Below are 19012 nucleotides of genomic sequence, written 5' to 3' on the forward strand. Positions count from 1 at the left end.
TTGCAGACACGTTCCCTGGCCAGGGAAGGGGTTAAGTAAAGCTTTGTAGTGGCTGGATTTGGGTTTTTTCTTTAATTTAACACATTAGGACAGGTTCCTAAACCTTTAAGTGTTTGGAGGCAAGTGTTTTCCGGCATTGTGTCCTACGTGGCTCTGGAAAGCAAGCTCAGAGTGTGCTCACAGCATCTGGCAGACCCATGTAGGAAGGAGTTTTCATCCAAGACACTGAAGAAGTTTGTGAGGTTGGCAGAGCCTTGAGCAGATCGCTCATGTGGGAGCAGAGATGTGTGATTTTGGCCAGTGTGGTCAGGGTACATAGCTCCCACAGGCTCAGCAGCATCCCCCTTCATGGGCAGTTGCTGACCAGAAAATCTTTTCCTTCAAAGCTTCCTTTCTACTTCTGGGCAGCAGTACCTGTTGGTGGAAACATCCAGGGCAGGATGGGCAGCTTTGAATCTGCATTTGATGATGCTGGCATGACCTGCAAAGGGGCTGATCTTGCCTTAGACTGCTCTGCAATGCTGGTGCCCAGCTGGCCCCTCTTCTCCAGGCCACCACGAGCAATCATATGGGCTGGCATGAAGGACCGTGCATGATCCACGACCTTCAACGTTGCTGTCTCTGCAGAGAGAGACCTGCACTTCTGCCTGTCCTCCTGGGAGGAGCAGGGCTTTAGCCCTGCACGCACGGAACATCCTATCCAGAGTTTGCACAGGTCTCAGTCAGAAGCCAGTTGAAGCATTGTGAGCCAGAGCATGCTGTTGTCAGATGACCGAGGGTGGTTTGACCTGGGCGAGGAGAGGGGACACCTCACTGGGGAACAGGGGGATGCTACTGTCAGGTCATGATGGGAGATGGGATGCCACGTATTTTGGGAAGAGCATAAGCTGTGCGCTCATCTTACTGTGATCTCCAGCTCCGCTGTCTAACGTTCAACAGCTATGTGAATTACTTGAAAATTAAAAAGTTTGTTTCTTAGCTTCCCTTCCCCTCCTGCCCCTCCCCCCCCCCCCATGTGCTGGTATTTCTAAAGGATCAAGGCACTGTTTTTCCTGCCAGCCCTTGCTTGTGTTTAGGGAGGGGTTTGGCAGGCACCACAGGGATTTTCCAGCACTTGGACTCTTTTCAAAGGCTTACTTTCCATCAGTGTTGTTTATCCATTTCCTTCATTATTTGCTCAGAGCATAATTAAAGATTCCTGATATAGCTCCTAAAGCTGAGATTTTTAGCTGTTGGTTTGCTGTCAGTCAGAGACTTGGAGACACGACCAGCGACCTCTCAGGCTGCACTTCTCAGTGTAAAGCCAGGATTGCACCAAATGTCTGCCCTTCTGGTTCCCTGTTAAGATAATCAATAGCGCAGACGATCATCGCCAGTTACGATGAGCAGCCTAGGCGGGGTCGGTGCAGCAGGCAGAAGTCCCAGTTCACGGTAAGGCCAGTGGGTTGCAATTGTTGCTTTTGAGGAAACCTATGAGTTGATCTTCCCAGGGCTTTCAGCAATATTAAAGAAAATAACATTTACGACGCAATTATACAGTAATTTCAAAGAACACCTTTATATTTGAGCTAACTGTATACTGGAAACCCTCAGCAGTCTTTGTTCCCTGTCATCTCAACCAGTTTACATGAAAATCCTGGTGTACACATCTGAAAGATCTCATCCACTCAGATGCACTTTAGTGCTAAAAAAAAAAAGGATGCCCCATTGTTTTCAAGGATCTGTTTTTACCTTAAATCATGCTGCTTTTATTTATTTATTCTGCAGATTCCCGAAACAAAACAACCTCCAGTCCCCAAGATCGAATCCCCAGAGGGATATTATGAAGAGGCTGAGCCATATGATGTCTCTGTAAATGGTATATCACAGCTAACTCTCTGGGGGGTTTCATGTGGGAGATGGAGGACTTGAGGTTTATGAGAATGAGTAAATGAAAGCGTGGACATTTCTTGCAGCTTATGTGACAAATTTATTTTCTGATGCTGGTCACACTTGATATTACAGATCTAATGCTAGTTGGAAAGAAAATGCTACTGAATTACTCAAATTTTTAACTTTCCTGTAGAAATAAGTAGTACACCTGGGTTAATATAACATCACTGTAAAATATTATAAACCATTTTGGGTTTTCTTTGTCTTGATGGTTTTCTGGCAGATAGGCTGTAGTCAAATGCAGGTTTCTGTTGAGTGAGCGGTGAAGCTGTGGTGGCTTGCATTCATGTCCTAGTGCTCTAATCGTCCCTTTGGGGCTCAAAATCCATGACTCTTTTGGTCTGTTGGATGTGATAACCATTTTTATAATTGGCTATTTATTCAGCTCTGTCTCTTGTGGCAGTTTAACCATCTGTAAACTTGATTAAAAAGCCACACTTCGTGTGAGGGGACAGTGTGTGGGTTCTCTCTGCACACACTCGCTCGCCGCCTGGGTTGGCACCTCCCAGCAATGTCCTCAGCAGTGCCACCGATACCTGTCACCTGTGGGCTCCCCACCCCTTCGGGAGGAGACTGCTGCACGCAGGCTGAGCTCCCAGATTCTCACTTTTTAAGATGTATTCCTGTATCCTTCTTCTGGTGAACACCCTTCATGAGAGATTACCTTCCTCTGATCTGATAGTAGAGCTGATCTTGTCATCGCTTTATAATCCATTTAAGCCCAAATGAGACAGATTATATCGCTCTGCTGCAGAAGCAGATCTGTGCTCATCAGCCTTGACTGCAGCAGAGTGGGGTGCAATGACATATGTGGCGTGGGGCAGAGCTGAGCAGGGAGAGTTAAGGCAAGCAAAGAAATGAGTTAAGGGTAAAAGATTTGAATCTAAACCCTTGGCTGTTGAATCTGAGCTGCTTACGAGAGAAGCTGAGTCCTCTCCAGCCCCAGGGTGCACCACTGGGCTTTGAAGCTCCCTGGCAGGGAAGCACCAGTGGTGCCACTGTTTGAAGTGGCTGGGGGTTGACGTATCTGAACAGCCCTCGCTGCATGTGTGCATCTTGCACTCCTGGACAGCTTGTAGCTTAGTGTGGGTCACTGTTCTCACGAAGGCTTAGGAGTTACAGTACTAAACAAAAAAGGGAAATCTAGAAAGATCTTCATTTCCCTGAACCATTCCTGTTTTGGCTGCAGCCGCATTACAGCGGTGAACAGGAACATCATGCCCAGCTCAGGTGGGAAAAGGTGCAGGCTCATCATGGCTGGGGTGAAACGTGCCATTTGGTGTGGAGGAGAGTCCCCCAGCTCTGCCATGTGTAGTTAGGTGCCAGCTCGGTTTTTCCGAAATGCTCTGGGTTATTTGGCTGAGGTCAGGGCTGCGATGTGCGGGGCGCAGAGGGGCGAAGCCTTGCTGCAGCCGGGGCAGCACAGGTCGCTGCAGCCTTGTCCCCGTGGGGGGTTTCCAGTTGCCTGCACTGTAAGATAAATGGACTTTTTTTTCCCCTGCTGCACATGGGGAAAGTGGATAATGTGCTAACAGCCATGGCATGTAAAGACATACACTGGATTAGCTGGAGTATGGCCATGGACCTGTGTGTTGGGAAACCCAGGTTATGTTATCCAGGCAGCTCCATAAACTCATGTGGGGTTCAGAGCCTTGGCTCTGGAGCGATATCAGGAGCGATAAGCACACACCCAGCTTAAACCTCTGCTTTTCCTTGGTAACCTGCTGCTCAAAGATGCAAATACACCCACTGTCCACTGAAATCCAGACCGGTCAGATGCCTAAGGAAACGAGATCAGAGCCCTGCAAAAAGAGAGGAAAAAACCCCATATGATGGGGTTTTGATCCACTGTCAAAATGAGGTAGTTCTGGGCGCTGATGGGGCAGTCTGTGGCTGCTGTGACTAGCTGTTTGACCAGCAGGCTCAGTGTTTTACCGACCAGTATCGCAGACATAAGTGGAGATAAGAGCCCGTGAAGCAAGCAGAGATGGGACGTGCAAGTCCAGGCAGCCCCTCAGCGCTGAGGTGTGTGGCGCCTTTTCCTCCTGTGATGGCTCAACCACCGGTCCCCTCTGCAGGCCCTGGCAGGTCCCTTAGACACAAACCAACTGGTGTGCTATAATGCCGATGGCTTTTAAGGTGGTTTGCATGAGAAGGAAGGCAGCGTCATGTCACCAAGAATCTCTGTGCTTTTTGGAAACCTCATGTTTGAGGTGGTGCCTTGGGGTGAGCGAGAAGGAGCAGGGAGAGATGTGGAGCAGCAGGTATGTGGCAAGAGGAGGCTACGGGGGCTCAGGAGAGGGTGAAGCATGGCATGCTGTGCGGAGGGGAGGTTGGGCAGCGATGCTGGGAAGCTGCTGGTGCCCTGGTTTGCCTTGAGATCAGGCTTCAAATCCCATGGCACTTGGACAAACCTGCAGGTCTCGGTCCTGCCTGTTTGTTCAACAAGTACAAAACTGGGCTCCCCATCCCTTTTTTTTTTTCCCCCCTCTTGCCTTATCAGATGGCAGTAGTACCCTGTACCTGTCCTACATGGAGTGATGCTCGTTGCTAGCAACTGCCTTGAGACCTTGGTGTGACTGCTGTTGCTAAAGGGCAGTCTGGGCATGTATGGGTTTGCCCTGGCCAAAGATGCTAAAGCCTGACTGCAGCAACCCCCCAAGCCCTCTGTGCTCACCCCCCTCTCCCCACAAGCTGGGTAGGGAAGGGGCCGGGGGTCCAGGGAGCTGTTGGTGGTGTTTCTGACAGAATTACAGCGCGAGCCTTGGAAGACACCCATGCGTCCCCAAACAAATGGGCGTAGTGAAATCAAACAAAAATAGGAACACCACTAAAATTAGTGGGTGCACTGCCAAGAAAGGACATCAAAGCAAGCCTCCAGATGAGCTGACGAGATAGACGATTCGTGCAGCGTCAGAGGTGGGACTGTGAGGCACTGTAACAAACTGTGGGAGAATTAATTAAAATAAAGTGGGCAGGCGAGACCGCTGGGCCTCAGGGTCCCTCTTTCATCGGCAGGATTCCTGCCCCTCCGCTGGGGATGCCTCTGCCTTTCATTTTACAGCTCTGGCAAATGCTGCTGCTTCCCTTTCCTCCTGGGCTGAAATGTGTTAAACCCTTATCGTCCTCGTCTGCGTTTGCATAATTGAAGGGTGTGATAAACAGTGAAAATGCAAGGGGCAACATGACTGCAACTGAGCAATAATCATTCAGGCTGAAACAGCTCATCTGCCCTGGCTGATTTTAATTAAATAATGGTGATTCTGTTTTAAAGGGAGTTGCCTTGTTTGAGGGGATGGGATGAAAACGTTGTCTCTGTTCAAAGTCTCGCCTTGTCCCCGTTCGAAGTCTCGCCATACGGCGTGCTCCTCCATGGGCAGCAGGGACGGGGCAGCCTCACCGGCCGAGGGGGGAGTGCGGGGCTGAGCCAGACTGACGCCCTCATTCTCCGCATTTGCTTATCTGTGGCTTTCTCTCTTTGTCTCTCTTTCTCTTTCCTTTTGACTGTGCAGGTCTTTTTGGTAGGCTTGCTGCGGCTGGACCCAGGCCAGGGTTGCAGGTTACTGAGGGCGTTATTTATGCCACAATAACGATGGGTATGGCATGCTTTCGAAACCTGAAGTGGTTGGTTGTTTGGGTTTTTTTAATTAAAAAAAAAAAAAACAACAAAACAAAACAAGCCCAACAACTCAGTTTTATCAAAGATGATCAAGTGCCTCTCCCTGGCATTGCCCATTATGTGCATGAATATACATACTCTCCCCTCTCTCTGCCCGTGCTGGATATACACAAGGCAGCATGTTTTGTGCCTTCCCTGTGCTCAAGACAACAATGAAGAGAACTTCCCTAGCCTTTATTCCCCTGGTTCTGATCACTGATGTGGAGCTGATATGTGGTAACACTGGCTGTATTGACAAGTAGCCGTTCAGTGAATGTTGAAGGTGCTCTGCTCAGGCAGAGGCAGCTCTGGCGTACAAGATGGTTGGAGCTTCCTGCATCATGGTATTGATTTAGCTCCCTGGGAGGTTGTGGGAAGACAAACAGGAAAGCAGAGGTGGATTAGGTAAAGATATCCAAGAACATGGCTGCCACTGATGTCATGGCAATGAGAGAATAAAACTGTAGTCTTAGTTTAAACTGCCAGCAGGTGGAAATGGAGACCTTGTACTGTGCCTGAGCTGTATGACTTGGGATTGAGTGAGCCTTAGTAGTGACGACAGTGTTGTCTCAAGTCACCCAAGCAACGTTTGTCCCAGTTGGCCAACTACACAGCCTGGAAAACGCCTTTCCATCATGAGGCCGTAGCAGTGTCACTGAGCCAGCAACAGCTGCAGCTCTTCAAGTAGAGAAGAGCTCATCTCATGAGGCACTTGTGGTTGTGGGCGATGCATAGAAGAGCAGCCAGGGCTCCTACTGAGAGCATGGAAGAAAACTGTTATTCCCCCAGCAGAGAGGTGTGGCAGCTTGAGACCTAATGCCTAGGTGAGGAGCACCAGAGACATCCAAAAGGGGCCAGAGGGGCAGTTAGCAATAGCCCCATGTTGATGAGGAGGGAGACTTAGAAGATGAGGTTCCCTTAGGCATCCTTGCTGCTACTGCATAAGGAAGGGTCCCTAGCAGTGTAGAGGTTCAGCTTCTTGGTATTTCTAGGGATGAGAAACCTCAACACTTTTACTCCATCTGAATTTCTGCCCAGGGTGCCTGTGGACAAGGTCTGCATAGGGATAATGCATTGAAGGGGTAATCTTTTCCCATAAAAGATGGACAGTCCAATATGTTGAGGGTATGGAGATGGTGAGCTGTCAGCACCATTCAGAGACTTTAAAAGGGAGTATTTGCTTTTTAATAAGTTTAATTGGTGCAGCTTTGATCACTTGAGGGATGTTATAGAGTGAGATTTCACTTGGGGGTAAGGCTGTAGCTTTGTTACCACATCTCAGTTCCTTTTGTTTTAAGAACAAATAAACTCAACTTAAATGTTCTTCAGTGAAGCTCCTAATGCTTTTTATTCTCTTTTCTGGCTGCTTTTCCTCTCTTTATTTTGCACCAATCTGATAATGTTACTTTTATGTGGTACTAAACACCACACAGCTGTTCGTTTGCTTACTTCCCTCCTCCTGCATGGGATGGGGAGAGAATCGGGGGAAAAAAAAAAAAGTAAAATTTGTGGGCTGAAATAAAGATGACTTAATAGGACAGAAAAGGAAGGGAATAATAATAATAATGATAAAAGAATTAGAATATGCGAAACAAGTGATGCACAATGCAATTGCTCACCGCCTGTTGACTGATGTCCAGCCAGTTCCCAAGCAGCAGCCCCTGGCCAGCTTTCCCCCTAGTTCATATACTGGGCATGACATTATATGGTATGGAATATCCCTTTGGCCAGTTTGGGTCAGCTCTCCTGGCTGTGTCTCCTCCCAATTTCTTGTGCCCCCAGCCTACTCACTGGCAGGGCAGTATGAGAAGCTGAAGGGTCCTTGACCACTGCTTAGCAACAACTAAAACATCAGTGTGTTATCAATGTTATCCTAAATACAAAACACAGCACTGTACCAGCTACTGGGAAGAAAATTAACTCTAACCAGGACAGATGAGAATCAAAATTAGATTAAATTCTGGTAGGAGAAACTTAACGATATTCCTCCGTGCTATTTGGTAGGACAAGAATGCGAAACCCTACACAGATGCTGCCCAAATCTTACCATCTTGCTATGTGAGCTTACCTTGCGAATAAGAGCCGTACTGTAAACACCAGCAGAGCATTGCAAATTCCCCTGCAGTCAGTGGGAACATTTTCATTGTTTCTGATGAGTCTGGTACCAACGACCAGCTGTTCCTGTCGGCTGAAAACTCCAATAACCTACAATACAGTAGAGCTGGGTATTGAAAATCCCAACTCATCCTAATAATGTAGCAATCCATTTAAGAATGAACATGAAAAATGTGATTACTGTTATTTACAGCTGCCACTCATGACTAATTTTTGCTGCTGCAACAGTGTATTACTTCAAAGCCCCTTGCTGTCACTTAGATGCCGAGTAGAGAGAGAGCGCTGTTAGCCCAGAGAGGGAAAGTGGAATGCCATCTCAAACACAATATATCATTGCTTGCTGCATGGCCTCGCAAATACCATTTTTACTTCTGACATTCAGAGGACAAGGGCTTGATTGTAGCTTGCTGTTGCCTTAAAAACTGTGAGTGTTTGGCTTGAAGTGGAAAGTAGAAAAAGCATCTTTGGGGGGGAAAAAAAGAAGCAAACATCAGAAAACATCTAAGGGAATGTTCTCGAATTTGTGATCAACTGCTAAGTGTCTTTTGAGTGTTTGCTAACTGAGACTATTAGGCACAAAACATTGCGATGAGATTAATATTGGGCTAGAAAGAAAAAAGGATCTATGAGGGTTATTTTCCTATTGATTATCCTTCTGTAGGAGAGCCTCAAAAGACACGTCCCTACGCTGGAAGCTTTTGCATGTGTGAGCATGGCTGAGGCAAGCAATAGGCTCAGAGTTGTTCTAGAAATGTATTTAATGATAGAGCTTTGCTTTTGTTATAGAAGATGGTGAAGCCGTTAGTAGCTCCTATGAATCTTATGATGAAGAAGAGAGCAGCAAAGGCAAGTCAGCAACCCATCAGTGGCCATCCACGGAGGCCACCATTGAGCTGATGAAGGATGCCCGCATCTGTGCGTTCCTGTGGAGAAAGAAGTGGCTGGGACAGTGGGCAAAACAGCTGTGTGTTATCAAGGACACCAGGTTGCTGGTGGGTAGATCCTCCACTCTCTGCCTAAAACAACCTATTTTCATGAGCTGGGGAGGGAAGTGGCACCTCAGGCCATGTTAACTAGCTGGCAAAAACAAAGTACATCTAGAAGCAATGCTTCAAAAACCATGTCCCAGAGGTTTGGGGATCTCATTCCATTTTCAGAAGCGATGTGGGCATGGGGCTGCTGAGGGGCACACAAGGGCACATTTGTGGCCAAACTCCCAAAACGCCTAGAGATGCTTTTTGGGGAAACTTTCTGAGGTGGTTAAGCAGGAAGGGATGCTTATCCCACTGGCTAACCGCATACTTGACCCTCTAGCAGTATCTGTGAGAGGTATTTCAGACTATATATGCATGTACATAGATGTATGTGTATCTGTACATGCAGAGGTGTCCTGTATGTAGTCTCTGTAGACATCACAGCCTTGTAGGACCTGTAGGACCTTCCTGTGTTCAGTGCACTCTAATGCGTGTGGTTGCACTGAGCCACTTCTAGGGTTGAGTTCACGCCAGCGAGCGAGAGGGAAAGCTCCTCCTCAGCCTCTTACCTACCCTCCCATCTTCCTTCCCCAGTGCTACAAGAGCTCCAAAGACCACAGCCCTCAGCTTGACGTGAATTTGCTGGGCTGCACTGTCATTCACAAGGAAAAGCAAGTAAGGAAGAAAGAGCACAAGCTGAAGATCATCCCCATGAATGCCGACGTCATCGTGCTGGGGCTGCAGAGTAAAGACCAGGCAGAGCAGTGGCTCAGGGTCAGTGGCACCTTCAGGGCTTGCCCCGCTGGTGCTCCCATGCTTCTACCCTGACTTTGCTGGGAGACCATATCTTATCTCAGTCTTGTCCTTGTGTGCTCTGCCTCCCTTCCTAACTTCAAGCCCGTATACAAATACACGTTTCATTTTCATGTCCCGGGATAGCTTATTCCTGCAGCTCCCTGCCGCCTTCTGTGCGCGGGAGGCCATGGAGGGACCTCCCAGCCCAGCTGCTGTGGCAGGAGGGATGTCTGGGGTGGGTGCCCAGCATGAATTGGCTGAGGACAGGGGGAGATGTGGCCCTTTCCCTGAGACGGCAGCAGAAGAAGGAGCCTTCGTGGAGCCCGGGGCAGCAGCGGGGCTGCAAGGTGCTGGGGCTGCCTTTGCTGGCAGCCTCTCCCCGGCTGACTTGGATCCGACAGTTTCTGGTGGCTGCTTGCTGCAACACCAGGAAAGTACCTGGGGTCGCAGGGAACATAAACCGTGGGTGTCTCAGGCTGCTGTGGTTTTGCCTGTCCTGGGTGGGGGAGAAGTATTGATCCTATTACTGGAGCTCTCTCACAGGCTTATGGCTTCCCCTGCTGCACAGGTAATCCAGGAGACCAGCGGTCTGCTGTGCGAAGGAGGCAGTGAAGGCAACCAGTACGTCCCAGATTCACAGCGTCTCAGTTACCCAAAGGTACACCTTGTCTCTACAGAGAGAACTAGAACTTAGGCTTTTCCACCCTATTCCTTTAATAAATAATAGTTGTAGGTGCAGTAATTTTATCTGAGTGAAGACTGATATGAGTGTAACCAGACCCCTGTTCTGCTGAAAAGGAGCAGTATTGGAACAATCTTAATTTTCCTTTGCAATCTTAATTTTGTTGCCACATCTTTCCCCCAAAACTGACTCAGCATTGGGCTCTCCTCCATACAGGGCAGCAGCCACTATCTCATCCAACGGGACAGTTGTGCTCACCAAGGGCTTTGGAAGGGACATAGACCCTTGGATGCCAGGGCTTGGGCCATTCTCTAGTCCAGGTTTAGGTGACACTCCCCTGGGTGCAGCTTGTTCCAAAACAGTGGGAGAAGAAAGAAATCTTCATAAGTCTCTGGTGGACACCCAAAATGGACCTATTTGGGCACCTGGCCAGCTCCTCTGCCCATGCCCTCCTACAGGGACTGGCCAATGCCCCCACCAGCCAGGCTGCAGGGCAGGAGGCCATAGGGTGGCACTGGTGGTCCCACCACGTCACCTCAGAGGTGAGCCTAGCTGGGGCGGTTCATGTGCTGGATCTGCCCGTGGCGGGCTCAGAAACAATGGCGAGGGCACAGCGTGAATGGGTGGGCAGGGAATGTCTGCATGAAAGCATCTGCTACGGAGAGGGTGGGACCTCGTAATTTAGGAAGGGGGAAAAAGGCACTTGCGGCGGGTGCTGGCTGGAGGAATGGGTCACGTCCATCTGCGGAGCGTGTGTGTGGTGCTTGTTGACAGGTGGAGGTATCCGAGAGGTACTCTGCAGCCTCAGAGAGCGGGAGCAGCACGGATGGCCACCCAGAGACAGCCGAGACAAAAGATGGTAAAACCTCACCCTGGGAACAACAGGGAAACCAGGCCATCGACCCTGCACGTGCTGAGGGTTTCTGTAGCTTCTCCTGCCACCTCAAACTGACCTGATGCAGGGTGAAAGCTGCCTGTGAATTTGATTTCAGTGCTTTTTTCCCATAGTGAAGTGACAGGTGGATGTTGGGATTTCTCAGCAGTTACAGAGTTAGGATAGGGTTTGAGAAACCCGGGTGTGATACCTGCCCTATCACAGAGATCCTGCATGACTCTGGGCAAGTCACTTTGGGACAGTTTGAGATGGCATAAATGTAACCTAAGTGATTTTCCTCAGAGATGTCTGCAGAGAAACTTGGAGTACCTGTGTGACATGCTGAGCTGTCTCCAATGGGAGAGTTATACCTTTACACTAGGGCATCCGACTCTGGGCTTTAAGCTGCATTCCCCATCTATAAGATGGGGCGCCTAAGTACATTAAAAGAGGAGATGCTCTATTAGAAGGATGGTGGGACCTATCTATATATCAGAGAGAGAGAAAGAAATCCATGCTGAGGACTCACTGGAATCACCCAACAGATGGAGCTCGGATGCTGAGTCCCCCTACACTAGGACTTCATTTTGTTATGATAGCAGGAAGGAAAATCTGGACTAAAAACATCCAACTTTATTTCTTATCAGGATTACCTGATGATTACACAGCCATATTCACGCACTGACTGATATGCTCGGTAGGAAAATGCCGAAGAGGCTCTTTGGTCATAAGCTTTCCCCCTCCCCACCTTGAGTCCCTCTTTTAGAAAGGAAAAGAGTGGAATGCAGTAAATATTTATAGGTAATGGGTTTTAATTCAGTTCTTTGTAGTGTAAGAAAGTGAAGGGAGGTTGGCACCTGCATGGCAAGACCTGTGCAAACAGCATTCCCACAGCTCCTGCAGTGCCTGGCATTTGGTCAGAACTAACCCAAGTTTAAAAAAGCAATATAGATTAAGTATCTTTGGCAAATTACTTAACTGAGATGACCGGGGCCATCTTGCTCATCATCTCCCTGGGCTTTGGACTATTACAGCCTGTGCCTGGGTCGCAGGTTTGCCCTCTGCAAGGGATGTGTGTGCCTCAGCGCTGTTGGGTGCAGGACGGCAGCGCAGGCAGCTTTGGGGCAGGACACCCAGCTGGGACAGCAGGCTGTGTGTATGGCTGTGAGCTGGGAAAGCCATGCATACATCTTTTTCTTTTTCTTTTCTGGTAGTTAAGAAGAAGGGTACAACTGGCCTGAAACTGAGCAACCTGATGAACCTCGGGAGGAAAAAATCCAGCTCCCTGGATAGCCCAGAGAGATCCCTGGAGACTTCAAGTAAGTGGCAGTATGAGCCCCTCTGCTGGGACTTGTCTCAGGGATGGATCTCAGTGTGCAGGGCAGGATGAGCACCAGGCACCATCCTCCTCAAACGTGCATGTGCTGGGCTGTCCTGCTGGGGGAGGCAAAGAGGCCATGGTCTGCTTGGTCCGTGCCAGTAAATCCGTGCAGATTATGGTGCCTCTCAGGTGAGTCACCTCTCAAGGTGACTGTGTGGCTTACAAGGGCAGGCAATAGCTTGCAGGGTGGCCCAAGAGGAAGGGGAAGGTAATAACAGACATGCACGCAGAGGGCATCTCTGCTGCTCTTCCTGGGCATCAGCCCAGAGTGTGGGAGTTAGCAGGGAGAGAGTTGTGTGGGTCAGCTGGTATTCACCATCTGTGACCAACTTTGTCCAACCATCTGCAGCCAATTTGCTGCTCCAAACCTAACCTGAATTTCAAAGGTCTCATTTTGAACAGATTTTAACCCTTTTCACCTTGTTTCATGTGAACAGGACAGCTTGTCTTTGTGCTTTTGCTCTTTGTCATTGCCTGTGGCTTTGTGTTGTGTGGTGATCTCGGAACTTACCCATCAGGCATCCCCGTGCACACAAATGAGTTTGGATTCCCTCTCCCCATGGGGTGGAAAATGTGCATAAGTAACCTGTGCTTGCTTGCAGGTTACCTGAATGTGCTAGTGAACAGCCAGTGGAAGTCCCGTTGGTGTCAGATAAAAGATGGTCACCTGCATTTCTACCAGGACAAGAACCGAAGCAAACTGGCTCAGCAGCCCCTGAGTTTGGCAGGTTGTGAAATTATCCCAGAGCCAAGCCCTGATCATCTCTACTCCTTCCGCATTCTGCACAATGGGGAAGAACGGGTCATTCTGGAGGTAGGGTGTATATTTCCAAGAAAGCTCTCCAGCTTGGTCTGAAGTCATCACTGAAAGTCATCAGCTTGGGTGTCTTAGTAGGCCTAAGAGCCGGTGAGGTCCTCCAGAGGAACCCTCAGTCCAGCAAAACAGAACCTGAAGCGTGGGACTTTGGTTCATCTGCCTGCGGTCACCTAGGTGGTGTCCCACCTAACTGGTAATCCAGGCTGTGTCTGATGCTGGTGCCTCCAGAGGACCGTTCAGCCTTCATCTTGGGCACTCATCTTAGGATGGGATGAAGGGTCCTCTGGAGGTGCCCATCTCTCTCCACTGACTATAGAATAACCTTGGATGATTAACCATCTGAAATGCATCCCATATAACATAATGTTAGATGAGAGGAATGCCACTTTAGGGATTTAAGTCTGTGGTTAGGAGGAACAGAGAACTTCATCTTCTGAAAACAGAGAGTCCCAAAGCCATGGGTCATGCATCCCAAGTAAACCGATCACAGGTCTGCCCCTGAAAGTGCAAGTGAATTCATCTCCATCTGTTACTTTCCTTTGCCTGCATCCAGGACTGTTTATCTCTAATCTTAGTTCTCTCTGACGACAGCATGATTATAGTAGGAGGTGGACAATGTGAGCAATTTCCTGTATTTTTCCAGTGGGTGGAATATTTATAGCTAAACAACTGACTTCAAGGGCCTGCCATGAAGTTTGAAGGTGTTTTTGTTTAGCTTCTGATTCAGGGTATGTCTGTGTCTAAGAAACTTTGCCTAATTACAGATGTGAAGAAGAGGTCTGGAAAAATTTACATTTTGTGAATGGAAGAATCTGTATTTTGTTGGGATGTCAGACTCAATGTACAGGCTGGCTGGCTGGCGGGCTTCCCAGGGACCGAAGTCTCTGCTAAATAAAACAGATTGAAAGCTTAAAATATACTTTCCAGTTTGGGATTCACTTGCCCTGAATTTTACTTTGTGCTTACTGCTCTAACTCCTCAAATCAAAGCAAAAGATGGCTGCATCAGCCCACTTCGTGCTTCAGGTAGAAATCCCCCACTACCGGGAAGTGCATGTGGCTAGTTGCTAGAGCTGACTTCAAGGCACCGTATTTAGCTCTTTATTTTGCAAAATGTCAGACTGCTCACTGCAGCTGGGAATTTGGTACAGGCCATGTTAAAGCGAGGGGCTCTCTCTGCTGTTCTCTGATCCCACTTTAAACTCTTCCCTTCCCCTCTCCCCTACGCAAACAGCCCTGGAAGGGGTTTGGGCTCTGGAATTAGGAACTCGCAGGCTCCCTGGTGTGCTCGGGTCCCCTTGCATGTCTGTGTTTGGCAATCCCATTGCTGCGCTCTGCTGGTGCAAAATAAAACCCACACGCTTTCCTCGCCAAAGCCGGCTCTCCGCCAGCATCTCCAGCCCCAGAGACTTCTCTTACTCTTGAAGGCAGCTGAGCTGATCACCATTGAAAGGAAAAAGCAGACTTACTAGAAATTTTAGGAAGGAGTTAAGCAAATATAATCAGTCCATACACAGAGCAGTACTTCTTCTTCTTTTAATGCAGCCTCAGGTTTAATATAAATACCCGGCAGTTTATCTTTCCCCTTGCAAGCCCAGAGGACTGCCAGCATACTTCCCTACCCAAGGCAAAGTCAGCATTAGCCTTGGGAGCACAGAGAAACTGCTGTTGCAACCTGTACTATCTGTCTGATCACCTTGTAGGCGAAGTCCTCGGAGGAAATGGGCCACTGGCTGGGCCTCCTCTTGTCGGAGTCAGGCTCAAAAACAGATCCGGAGGAATTTACCTACGACTATGTGGATGCCGACAGGGTTTCCTGCATTGTCAGCGCTGCGAAGAACTCCTTCTTGTACGTCAGCGGTACCGGGTGGGGCTGGTGGAGGGGAAGCAAGCCGGAGCAGGGGTCCCTCCGCTTGCAGGAGGTTGGCTGCCATGGGTATAGGTGGTAAACTCCCAGCTGCAGCTCAGTCGCTTTCTTTGGAAGCTCAGCGTGGGACAGGAGAGCACTTTTGTCCTTGTCCCACCATGACACATCTAACCTGAGCTGCAGCTTGCCATGGGGCTAGGGGCATGTGCCCAGGTGGCTTTTGCAAAGGCAGGTTGGTGGGGTGGACTTGTCTGGGGGGCGTGGGGCCATGAGCACCCAGCCACACGGTTCACTGTGCCACTGGGGTGGGGGGGTTGTGCTGCTGCGGTGCTGTGCCTGAGGGGTGGGCGAGAAAGGAAAGAGCTGAGGGGAAATGTAGCCCCCCTCTGGTGGGTGCTGCTTAATGGGCAACAGCAGCAGTGATCACATTGCTGCATGGCTCTACCTTCTCATCTCCTGTGTCTGGCCATGTGGCCCTGCCCAGACTCCAGGACCGCTATGCTCAGATGCCCCAAAATGCAGCACAGCACGGCCACACAGCGAGACCGATCCCTCCTGACGGGATGTCCCGCTGCCTGTTCACAGCTTAATGCAGAGGAAGTACTCTGAGCCCAACGCCTATATCGACAACCTGCCAAAGGGCAGGATGCAGCAGGAGGAGCTGTACGACGATGTGGATCTGCCAGACCTGCCTGCGGTAAGATGCCCAGTGTCACAGGCAGCTGCCCTGCTGCAGCGAGCTCTGCGGAGACCATGGGCAAACATCTGGCCAGGGCGAGTCTCCAGCAGTGAAGGGGGAGGTTTTTCCAACAGCGGCAAAGGGGATTCCCAGCCCCTGGGGAAATCCAGGCTTTTGCAACAGGGCAGAAGTGAGTGCTGGAGAGGAGTTGCTAAGGAATGGGGGAGAGGTTTCCAGCAGGGTGCTGTTAGGGATCCTCAGGCAGCTGGGATAAAATCCCAGAGTTTCCGTCAGCAAACAGCATGGATTATTTGGTGATAGATAGTGGGTTGTTTGCAGCCCTGTCTATCAAAATTCCTTTTGATGCCTGTGAGAGCACATCCTGTGTGTAAGGACAAGAAAGATGGGCCATGCTGGGGATGGGACTGTTATCCTGGGAAAGGCAAAGAATCTGGCAGGGGTTGTTAGATGTACAACAGCGTGAGACCCTTGCATGGGGCTGCTGCTACCATTAGAAAGACCTATTGAAGGAGAGCAGGAGGGGCCTTTCCTTCAGTACACCAAAAGCCCTGTATGGAATGACTTAGAGAATGGGGGTTTAGTTCCTCTAAGGTTTATGGAAAATACTCCAGATTGCCTGAGATGCTGCTACTCTGCAGTGAGATGTTTCCTGTACTTCTGGCTGCAGCAGATGGTCCCTTTTCAGGGGAACGTTCTCCTTTTGCAGGAAGAAGTACCCAAGAGTGAGAGCAAATTGGAGGGGGACCAAGACAGAGTGTACCTGGATCTCACCCCAGTGAAGTCCTTCCTACACTGTGCTGGCAAGAAGTCATGCCAGCCTTCACCCCTCAGCTCACCATCTTTAGAAAGGGCTGCTAACAAGGCTACAGGAGAGAGTGCAGCCGAGACAGCCCTCACGGCTAAGGAAGGCGAGGCCTGTAGTAAGGTGATGGAGACCTTGGAGCAGGTACTGTCCTGAACTGTGGTGCGGGGCCAGGCTTAATCAGGGAGCCAGTTCCCACCACCACATCATCCCACTTCATTTCCACCCTCCCCCCCCCAGAAACACCCAGAGAAGCCAGAGCCCGATGAGGCGCTGCCACGGATGCCCGCCATCAAAATCCAGACGCAGCAGCAGAACATCGCCTTCCCCCAGCCGGCCCCTGAGCTGCCGGTGGGCACAGCGATGGCAGGCAGTCCCCAGCTGGTGCCCACACACCGGCCCAAGATGCCACTGCCGGGTGAGCGGGCTGCACGGGCAGCCAGCGGGTGCCTGCTGCAGCAGGGGCTGGGAGGGAGGTGGTGTTCTTGGCGTGAGTTTTGCCCTGTGGTTCGGCTTGCTGCTACTATACAGTAGCTTTACAGTGCCCAAGGGGCTAATGAGCCTCCTGCTTGGTGACTTTCCAGACCCTGGTTCGTTTTGTTTCCAAGCACCTGAAAAGGTTTTCCCTCCTGCTTTTTCCCCTGGCTGAGCTTGTTTTGGTGGGTTGTGTTTCCAGTGGCAGCAGTGGAAACCAAGCTGGGCAAGAACAGGACAGAGGCGGAGGTGAAGCGGTTTACAGAGGAGAAGGAGCGGCTGGAGAAGGAGAAGGATGAAATCCGGGCTCAGCTCACCCAGCTGCGCAAGGAGAGGCGGGAGCTGAAGGAGATGCTCGGGGGCAGCACAGGTAGAGCAGGGCAAGGGGTGATGTGTGGAAATGAGCCAAGGTGGGATCATGGAGAAGGAGGGGCAATGAACCTGGCCCACCTGGGACTAGAAGGGGCAGGGGGGAGATCTGGTGATTTGAGCTGAACCACATAGCCCAAATTGCACTAGAGCAAGAGCTTGCTCTGTCACAGTCCCTCTTGAGGCAAAATATAAAGAAAATATACAGGACATGCCCTGGTCTGTGCTCCCCTCACGAGCTCCCCAAGTTCCCGGCTGGCACCAAGTTACCCCTCCCTTCACAGACAAGAGCCTGGAGCAGAAGCTGAAGGAGATAGAAGAAGAATGCAAAAGGAAGGAGAGCCGGAGGGTGGACCTGGAGCTGAGCCTGGTGGAGGTGAAGGAGAACCTGAAGAAGGCAGAGTCCGGCCCTGTGACGCTGGGCACCGCGGTGGACACCACGCACCTGGAGAACACAGCTCCCCGGGTACGTGGGGGCACCCCTGGGACGCACAGCGGCTTTCCCGCAGCCAGGCAGTTGCACTGTTTCAGCCTGCTTAATAATACAATAATTAATAACAATATTATATTATTATAATATGTGATCTTAGGTGATATATAAATATAATCTATATGTTTGTATAAGTATGTTGTTTATTATATATAATATACATAAAATAATAATAATATAATGAGGTAACAGCAGCGATGGGGAGGTGAAAGGAGGCCAAGGCTCAGGAGAGCAGCTGTGTTTCCCTGTGGGACCTTAAGCAACACCCTCTGGGGCCATACAGGTCTGGACCCAGCTACTTCTGTGCTCAGCTGAGCCAAGGGGTGTTTTTTGGGGGGACATTCAGGCATCTAAATTCCTTCTTGGGAACTTGGTTCCCATGAAACGGAGATGGTCACCACCTGAGCCCTGCTCTGTACCTCTGCTTGAGTCCTCAACACCCAAACACACCACACACACATCCTGGTGGTATTTTGAAATTGGCATGTCACTGAAAAAATGTGCCTCAGTGCAAGTGGGGTGTGACACTGACTAGGAGATGGTGGGGAAAGGCAGCAATCTCTCTCAGTAGTCTGAAGTCATTACCATTTCTATTATTTTTATTGTAGATTCAGGCAAAAAGTGCCAGTCCAGCAAATAGTGCAGAGAACTCGCCAGTCAATTCAGCAACGGCTTTAAAAAACCGGCCTTTATCCGTCATGGTGACGGGAAGGGAACAGTCCTACAGAAAGCTAAGGTAACGTGCCAATTGGTACAGGAGAAAAATCCATCTGGGACAGCCACTGCTTTTCCCTCCTGGCAGTGGAGCAGACTGGCTGTGGTGGGACAGGGTTGTGGGGGGTCTCACGTCTGGGAAGCACCCCTCACCAAGCACCACTTGGAGCAGGCCAGCCTGGCTTTCCTCTGGTCTTTTCACCTGGGTTTGCCTTGGCTGCTATTTAAACGAATAAATGTGTGTATTGCTTATAACGGGGAGACATCCCTGACCCACCGTGTGGCCAAAACCACTCGGGTACCAGACGATCAGATTGATCCTGTGCACATTATGGCTACCGTGGCTTGCCAGATTTGCCTTTTGACTAA

The 19012-nt window shown here is 49.9% G+C and overlaps 1 protein-coding gene across 1 annotated transcript in view; it reads left to right on the forward strand.

Annotated features, from left to right (window-relative positions):
• The window catches only part of AFAP1L2 (actin filament associated protein 1 like 2), a 73183-nt gene that overhangs the window by 54056 nt on the left and 115 nt on the right, over window positions 1-19012 (forward strand). Inside the window, 16 exon segments of the mRNA XM_050898851.1 lie at window positions 1768-1858; window positions 5445-5528; window positions 8492-8697; window positions 9274-9453; window positions 10043-10132; window positions 10931-11015; window positions 12245-12349; window positions 13014-13225; window positions 14931-15076; window positions 15680-15791; window positions 16501-16740; window positions 16837-17014; window positions 17273-17440; window positions 17724-17905; window positions 18544-18631; window positions 18634-18665. Of these exon segments, the coding sequence (XP_050754808.1) occupies window positions 1768-1858; window positions 5445-5528; window positions 8492-8697; window positions 9274-9453; window positions 10043-10132; window positions 10931-11015; window positions 12245-12349; window positions 13014-13225; window positions 14931-15076; window positions 15680-15791; window positions 16501-16740; window positions 16837-17014; window positions 17273-17440; window positions 17724-17905; window positions 18544-18631; window positions 18634-18665 (2199 nt within the window).

Source organism: Gymnogyps californianus, chromosome 6 (assembly GCF_018139145.2).
Source record: "Gymnogyps californianus isolate 813 chromosome 6, ASM1813914v2, whole genome shotgun sequence".
NCBI lineage: Eukaryota > Metazoa > Chordata > Aves > Accipitriformes > Cathartidae > Gymnogyps > Gymnogyps californianus.